Genomic DNA, 9,421 nt, shown 5'->3' on the forward strand with positions numbered 1-9,421 from the left:
AAGCAAAACGGTTTGGTTCATCACTAAGAAAAAGCATGTTATTGTGAATACTCTCCGTCAGCAAAGCCCTGTTGGTGTTGTTGAAAAAGTACCTTCTTTGCAAACATCATCAGGACGAAGAAGGTGACGGAAAACAAGATACTCTCAGCAAACAAAACATAACTGTACCACATTGGTGAGTATAAATCTATCATGGCGCCAATTATCTGAGGGTTTGCGAGTCCTCCAAGGCCCAAGGCAACAAATATCACTCCCATCAACTTCCCCGAGAGTTGGACCAGCTCCTCTTCTGTCCAAGTGAGACTTGCAGGGAACACCACTGAGATCGCCAGACCAATACCAACAATGCTGATCCAGATCCCTGTACCAAACCCATAGGTAGCTGACAGGAGGAGTCCGAGCTGGGACGTGCAGAGGACCACACAACAGATAGTGAAGAATTGGGCATGTGTCACGAAACTGATGAGAATGATGCCAATCCCCCTCCCTGCTGTGTAGGAGGCCCAGAAGGCAGAAGACAGGCGTCCACCATATTTCTTTGTCCAGTTCATCTGCTTCACGACAAACACAGCCAAGAAAGATGGTGAGGTGTCCTCCACCTCGTCCAGGAAGAAGTAGAAGAGAGCAAAGAGTGCCAAGGTGATGACGAGAAGATGTCGAGGGAGGGTTCTCTTCTTCCTCACTAGACCTTCTTCCTCTTCGTGGTCCTTGATGGCCTTCTGTGCGTACTTTCTTCGGAAGAAGATTTTGCCTTTGTTTTTTTCATGAAAGTATTTGATAAGGAACACGAAGGAAGACAGGCCTGATAGAAATGCCACGACGAGAAAGCCATAGTGGATATTACTGTCTGGCTTAGGATGTGCCTCGCTCGTCATGTTGGTGGTTGTCGTCGTGAAGGAGGTGTCATTTGTCATGAAAGACGTGTTAGCTGCATCTGGCACAGGTTCCAGGGAGAGGAATGGTTCTAGAATGAAGGGGGCAACGGTTGCCCCGAGTGAGAAGGAAAAATGCAGAGCCTGCATGAAGGGTTTGCCCTCGTCGCCCCACTCCTCCACGATCTCCACGTTTGTACCTGAAACAGATAAACAGCAATCCTTAAGCTGGCTATATGTTTCCTTGCTTCTATTTTACGACAAACTCCGCAATATTTCTACCAAAGAGCAGCAGTCATCAAAAAAGACACCAATGACCAGACAATCCGGTGATCAACGTTATGAGTTATACACTGACATGCTTCAATCAAATCAGCAAGATTAAACATGTTGTTAATGTTTTTGCTGCAAGTGAATGTAAAATATTTCGTTTTTTTAAGCACCGTAGGACCTGGGTGAAATATGATTTAATCGGATGTCAGCAACTTATGCGTACTTTATTCCGCGTGTTCGTTGTGAGATTGGATCTGGGCAGGGATACCTTACAACAAGGATAGGTCACTCGCTTGCTTTCTTCACCATTTGTACTAATTAACGTGTGCCTCGTCATGCTCTAACGCACACAGTGACATGGCTCGCTCCCAGCTCAACATCAGTTGTGTTTAACAGAACTTCAGCCAGTTTACTGTATCAGTCGGAATTTTTCAATGAATGAATGAATGAATGAATGAATGATAGTAAGAGTTAAGAGCAAGATTTATGTGAATGACTGAAAAAAATAAAGAAAAAGAATAAAAGAAAGAAGTACACATGTGAATGAATGAAAGAATAAATGATGCACCGCGGCCTTCCCTTCCAAATCATGTTAAAGAACACAAAAGTATCGCGAGAACACGTGTTAACATCAGCTGTCCTTTAAAAAAATCTACTTTGAGACATTTTTGTTTACATTAATAATTAATTCAGACATCTCATTGCATGTGGGGAATGGAATGGACATTAAAATAATGTGACACTGTTACACTGCCCTCAAAAATAGAGTGTAAAACTCTCACAAAGTGTTCTAAAACACTTTCCAGTTTTGTCAAATAATAAGTTCAACAAGAAAGAAAGCAGTTATGGAACTATAACCCTCAAGCATCAATGGCGAATCAGATCAGATCGGCGATATGTCATATTTTTCACACACCTCAAATACACTCTAACATTTTGTTTTAGATTATGAAACTATCACTATTACTTGCAAACACATTTCACCAGATAGTATATTCCCCTCATAAGAATTAAAGGTGTATATGAAAGATGTTTTTGAAGTAATAACTAGAAACACTCAAACAACGGCGTGTACTATTTCAATGGCGGATCAGAGCAGATCGGCGATATGTCACATTTTTCACACCACTCAAATACACCTAACATTCTTTCTTAGATTATAAAACTATCACTATTACTTACAAACACATTGCACCTCATAGTATATTCCCCTCATAAGAATTAAAGGTGTATGTGAAAGATGTTTTTGATGAAGTAACTAGGAATGCTCAAACAATGGCGTATAGCATTTTAATGGCGGATCAGAAAAGATCGTCGATATGTCATATTTTTCAGACACCTCAATTACAACCTAAAATTTTTTTTAAAGTCTTAAAACTGTCACTATTACTTGGAAATACCTTTCAATTAAAGTATGTTTTCCTTCTAAAAATCAAACGAATGTGCGAAAGACGTTTTTACCGGCACAATTTAGTCTATCTTCGTGGTGAATCGAGAATGGAAGCCAGTCAGCTATGACATACCGACTTCAAACTTTACTAATAATCTACTGTCCTAATACGGACACTAATACTAATTATTTGACTTAAACTGAAGTGACAAAATAGATAACCTATCTTCTACATGTAGGATTTCAGTTGTTACAACACTCAGCGAATTTAATCAACTGTTGAAAATAAACCGGGTTCAATCTTAAATACTACGCTGCCACCATATTGGCTACACTGGTTACGTAACGACCCGAGACATACGTTCAGCGGCTTTTCTAGGAGTTTCTTCTCCCCCTTTATATAGGCTCCCTGATCCGGGGAAGGTTGGTTCAGTTAACAGGGTAACCTCCAGAATGGCGGAAGCGCACTGGACCCGGTTGCATCAATGCGTAGTTATATAATCATCAATTAAACACTAATCATTGATCAGAATCTTCATGATTGATTAGTTAATGAAGTGTTTTAATACGGTTGTGTAAACCCTTATTTAAACACTCATTAACTAAGTATGCCTCTAATGAAGGTCTCGTCATCATTAACTTGGGGGAATCCCCTAAATATTATCCATGATGCATTAAACACTAATGCATCGTCTGCGTGATAACTGTCGTCAGAAATCGTACTAAAAAAATTGAGAGTTGTGAAATACAACTCCTAATAGACCTAGTTGGAGATCACATCGGCGTGTTAAACAGCAAACTAAGTCCATTCCTAATGACAAAAAGAAGCACATATGGGATGAAATAACGGCCGAGATCAATGGCTTAGGGATACGCAATATAACGCCCAAAGAAATCGAGAAAATGGGACAGTAGGTTTCAAAATGAAAAGAAAAGAAAAGAAAAGAAAAACAAAACAAAAAAACCCAACAACCCCCCCCCCCAAAAAAAAAAAAACAACAACAAAAAATCAAACAAAAAACACACGAAAACAACAAACAAACAACAAACAAACAAACCCCAAACAAACAAACAAACAAACAAAAAGCAAAACAAAACAAAACAAAAACGTTTCGGATAGGTAGTTGATGGGACGTTATGTTGTCTGTCATGTTGATATGGCTAATGACGAGTTAATGATACCCCCAAAACTTCAATAGTTTAATGATGGATTAATGAAGGGATTCCGAAGATAATCAATGATTAACTAATCATAGTATAATTAAAGATTAAAGCTTCATTAGAGTTCGATACAATCGGGCCCTGGACTTATTCTACAATCATCGGGACAAAGGGACGCAACTGTGCAAATGTTTCAAATGAGAGTTCACAGAGACATGGTGTCTGAGGTGGTTTGGCATCACCTCTTACCATCTTAAGTACGCTTTCGTAGAGACATAGCGTCTTACCTTACCTGGTTGCTCCTGTAACCAGCTGAGATGTGCTGTAGTGGAGACATAGCGTCTTACCTTACCTGGTTGCTCCTGTAACCAGCTGAGATGTGCTGTAGTGGAGACATAGTGTCTTACCTAACCTGGCAGCTCCTGTAGTCAGCTGAGATGTGTTGTAGTGGAGACACAGTGTCTTACCTGACCTGGCCGCTCCTATAGTCAGCTGAGATGTGTTGTAGTGGAGAAATAGTGTCTTACCTGACCTGGTAGCTCCTGTAACCAGCTGAGATGTGCTGTAATGGAGACATAGTGTCTTACCTGACCTGGCAGCTCCTGTAGTCAGCTGAGATGTGTTGTAGTGGAGACATAGTGTCTTACCTGACCTGGCAGCTCCTGTAACCAGCTGAGATGTGCTGTAGTGGAGACATAGCGTCTTACCTTACCTGGTCGCTCCTGTAACCAGCTGAGATGTGTTGTAGTGGAGACATAGTGTCTTACCTGACCTGGCAGCTCCTGTAACCAGCTGAGATGTGCTGTAGTGGAGACATAGTGTCTTACCTGACCTGGCAGCTCCTGTAACCAGCTCATGTAAGAGGAACATCATGACCATAGTCCAGTACACAGAACACCAGGGAATGATGGCACACGTCACAGCATACAGGAACGATGACACAAACAGGACCAGGTGACGGTTGAAATTGTCGTAGAGAGCGCCACCGACCAAACTTCCGACTACACCTCCGACGGCCGCAGCTGTGAACAAGGCTGCACCCTTGCTTGTGCCAACTCCGGTGATCTGCTGAAGGTCGAGGAAGGCTGGTCCCTTCAGTCCAGCTATGCAGCCCTGTTAACATACATTATCTTGCTAACTTGCTAAGCGTTCGTTCATTACTCTAAAGATTTCCAAAGTTGATTTCCTACATGGACACAGTGTGTGAAGTCTTGTGCCTCCCACTGTGATATTGCTGGAATATTGTTTAAAGCGGCGTAAAACCCACTCACTCACTCACATAACTGTCGTGGTAGTAATGTCCAGGGCAGATTCAGATGCCTTTGACCACAACCGTGACATTATTTCTAATAGCTGTTGCTGAGGCGTAATTCGTGGTAGAAACACGACAGCAATCCTTAAACACTTACAGTGAAGAAAGACGAACTGTACATCCCCAGCATGTAGTACAATTTCTTTCTGTACCCAGAACTTTGCAACTTCAGGATGCGTTGCAAAAGTGGTGCCTTCACCATACCATCCAGACCTTGAGATGGCGTCTTCGCTACAGTAACATCCGGGTCTTGAGATGACGTCTCCGCTACATCAACATGCGGATCTTCAGACACAACGGTGTTCTCCAACGTATCCATTAGTCTGTGACACAAATATAGGTCGTTCGAGTACTAGTCATTTCAATAGTGAATTCAAACTTTCACCTATCTAATAAAATTGAAATATTGCGTTTATGAAAACAGACAGTCATGCATTCATGATGAGTAATTTTGAAATTTGCTTTTGTGTTTTGCGTACATCCTTACCGTCTCCGTGGTAAAAGCGTTCGCTAGTCATGACAAGGCTCGATTCCCCAAAGGGGTAATTGCTTAGATATTTCTATTGGCGGCGTAACGCGAGACTCAGTTACTCATTCACCTTCACCATAACAATGACTTATGTATTCGCTTGATTCACGACCAGGTGGCCTGTACTTCGAATTTCGGTTTGTATCGCTTCTTACGTTCCAGTTCTCGGGAAACCTATTCTTTCAATTTAGATGAGGATTAAAGGCAACTGAGTTCGCGCAAACGATTGATTTTTCCAAAGGGACGATGATAAATATTTAAAAAGGGATAACATAGAAAAACGTCTATTTGCTCAGAAAGTCTGAACACACAGACAACGAAACTTTTAAAATTAAATTTTGTGTTTGGACTTTGATATTTTGATTATTTATGACTGGAAACACTCAGCATTAACGTGCAATGCAAAGATCCAGAAAACTGAACTTATTCACGATAGTTTCGGGCACGTGCACACGTGACAAACGTGACAAACGTGACAAACATTCATTTTACGAAATCTACGTTTTAAGATTACATTTGTCTTCAAATTACTACATTGATTTTCTGTTTATCTTTTGTCATCTTCTTTTAATTTAATTAGCCTCAATAATGTGGTATCGTTTCTTTTGCCCCAAGTGTATCTAAATATTACACAGACTTGACAACGGATCAGAAAAGGTATCACAAACGCATATACTGGGACGTTAAATGTTTTGAAGAAAAGCTTTTTCACGCTCTTCTTAGTAAAATGCAATGTATATTGAGCATGTCTGAGGTTGTGTAATGTATATACGAATGGCATCAGTTGTTGGAATACTCTTCGACAAAGAAAACGTTGAATACAGGAAAGGTGAAGTCATCACTATTTTGGGGCGGTGGGGTAGCCTAGTGGTTAAAGCGTCCTCTCGTCACGCCGAAGACCCTGGTCGGTACAATGTGTGAAGCCAATTTCTGGTGTTCCTTGCTGGAATATTGCCAAAAGCGTAAATATAAACATACTCACTCACCCTAGTCGTTGGGTATTTTGAAAATCATATAGTTGTACCTTCTTGTGAATGTTGTCATCAATGACTATATTATCATTATGTTTTATACTGCCATTTCATTGCGTCGTCTCACGACAATTACCCTCCAGGTATTTTGTACTGATCAATGAACATTCGTATGTTATTATTCTGTGTTACAATTTATCTCAGTTGTGCAACACATGTTTGATATTCCGTGACTGACATATAATTGTTTAACAGGCATACTTAATGCTTAAGTTCTTGATTATTTAAGCTGGAAGTCACACACTTCCTTGGAGTCCTTAATTCGCACCATTCATGACCACGTCCCACATACCTCATGACCACGTCCTATGTATTTACATCATGACCACGTCCTATGTACTGACATCGCTTGTGACCACGTCCTATGTACTGAGAGAGCAATCGGTGTACTACAGATGGGAGCAAAACAAGAGCATGTGGCAGGGATCATGGGATGCTGCAAATCGTCCATCAACAGACTTGTCACACTTCTACGGCAAACTGGGACTACTGCAGACTGGCACTAACACAGACAGGCTAAAGAGTGGTGGGCCGATAGGCGTTTACAGTCTTTCGGGTGTTTCACCTGAGGAACCGATACACCATTGTGACAACACCCTTGAAGATTCAGTAAGTAAGCAGACGAATGTGGCCAGGCGACTCCGCCATCACGGTATCCATGCCTATCGACCTTTCATGGGCATGACATTCACGCGTCAACACCGAGGTGTCAGATTTAGATGGACCACGACTGTGTTACACTGGCAGCAATGAAACTGGCGGAGAGCGCTCTTAAGAGATGAGAGTGGGTTCCAGCTCTTCAATATCTGTCCCAATCTGAGCACCTTTGATACCAACTGGGACGTCATATTTGGAAACGCCAAAAGCAGCCACTGACGAGGAACGCTTTGACAGCTGTTCAGCAAGAGGAATGGCGTCGGAGCCATAATCAAGACGTCAGAAGGCTCACCTCAGATCGACGCCGGGTTCGGAGCTGCATCACTGCTAGGGGACCCTACTCCCGGAAGTGAACAATACGTGCACCCAAAAAGTTGTAAAAGCTCCCGTCATCAATTCTGCATTGGTAATCGAATACTGGATATTGCACCACAGCGTCATTCATGTGCCATTAGATTACGAGCAGTGTAATCCTTGTTATCCAATAAACCTGTTGCTGTATGATTGTTTTTTCACAGTGAACAAATAATATTACCATAATTTGCTTTTGGTTTGTTTTAGAACAGAAAACTGTTTGGTGGCGTTTCTTTTGGAAGCTAGTTCGTAAACTTTGATTGAAATCTTAATGACAAGCATCCTCAATAAATTGGAATCAAAATAACATCTCACATTTAAATGTATATGTCCTTTACATCCATGGGACGGGTAGCTCGCTCGTTCGTTACGACGGGCTTTGATTAAAAAGTTGGGTACAATGTGTAAAATAAATTGTAGTGTCCCTCGCCGTGATGTTGCTGGAACCTTGCTACCATACACACATACCCCAATGTATACAACATAACAGTATTCTTTCAAGAGACAGTTGGACCTGGAAGTGAGTGAGTTTACGTTTACGCCGGTTTGGGCAATATTCCAGCCATATCACAGCGAGAGAAGCAGAAATGGGTTTCTGGCAACTTTACAACTGTTTGTAATCGAACCCGCATTGTTGGCGAAGCGAGCGAACACTTTAACCACAAGACTTCCCCAACGCTGTCAACGTGTGTACATGTGCTCATTCCTTCGTGTGAAAGTGTATGCCATTGGATTTCTCAGTCCGTTCATAAATGATAAACTGTAACACCCCGCCGTCAAATAGATGAATGTTGCTGAGTGTGGCTTTAAACAACGAACCAACCGAACCGAAACCAAAACCAAGCATCGCTTGGTAAATGTGTAAACAAGGGATGAGTAAAATGCCTATATTGATATTTTGACGAGACTAACCCATGCTTGTGTTAAAGGCGACTGACGGGATCGGGTGGTCAGGCTCGCAGCCTTGGTTGCCACATGATGTTGCTTATCAAATGCTTAGTTAGATGGTCTCGATGTGAATCACTGGATTGTCTGGTACAGACATAAATATTTACACCCGCCATGTAGCTGGTAAATACGTGTAACTGAGTGTGGCTTAAAACAGCTAACAAACAAAACCTTTGAATATCGGTCCCAGCTGGTTACCGGAGTCACACAATCTTTCGACGCGATGTCATATGTTTCCAGGGATTGAAATGCATCTTCAAAATGAAAGAAAAATATTAAGCAATTGGCGAAATAGTGACTTTATGTCATGGATTTACGTTTTTCATCTAAATTACCACCTGAAGCTTCACACGCCACATGTACGTTCAAGACAACCTGACAACTTGTAACCTGCGTCCCACCTTCCATATATTATCTGTACACTTATATGTTATGATGATTCACTGTTATTACTATTGACTATTGATTTATTGATATACGTACATGAAAAAATATCACGTTTTCCTTTCACTTAATTTTCACGATTTGCTTGTTTGATCCAGTTAACCGGATATCTCGCTATCCGGACGTACGGTTACATGGGGTTCGTCTGTATTACATTTATTCGGGAACTGGAAAAGTGTTATTGTTGAGATATTTCAAGTGATAAAAGATGCGGATGATGTGAATCATCTAATTTTGACCTGTGATGCACCAGTCCGGTTCGCTGGGTATGGTGCGCCAACGCAATAACGACACTATGGCGGTGTCAATTTGTCGAACACATATGGAGTCGACATGAATAATAACAAATGGAATTTTTTTTGCAGCATTTTGTATCAAAATTGTGACAATGTCCGTGTTACATTTAATGAAGGGAAACTTTATTTTCGGTGTTTTGATTCACGAAAATCA

At 41.3% G+C, this 9,421-nt stretch overlaps 1 protein-coding gene across 1 annotated transcript; it reads right to left on the minus strand.

Moving 5' to 3' along the window:
• Nucleotides 1-38: 38 nt before the first annotated feature.
• Nucleotides 39-5,327, minus strand: LOC137272158 (sodium-dependent glucose transporter 1A-like). The gene is made up of 3 exons (XM_067804513.1): nt 5,106-5,327; nt 4,524-4,809; nt 39-1,072 (listed from the first exon to the last, which is right to left on the minus strand). The coding sequence occupies exons 1-3, from the start codon at nt 5,325-5,327 to the stop codon at nt 39-41; spliced, it is 1,542 nt and encodes a 513-aa protein (XP_067660614.1).
• Nucleotides 5,328-9,421: the final 4,094 nt, after the last annotated feature.

Source organism: Haliotis asinina, chromosome 1, assembly GCF_037392515.1.
Source record: "Haliotis asinina isolate JCU_RB_2024 chromosome 1, JCU_Hal_asi_v2, whole genome shotgun sequence".
NCBI classification, from domain to species: Eukaryota; Metazoa; Mollusca; class Gastropoda; order Lepetellida; family Haliotidae; genus Haliotis; species Haliotis asinina.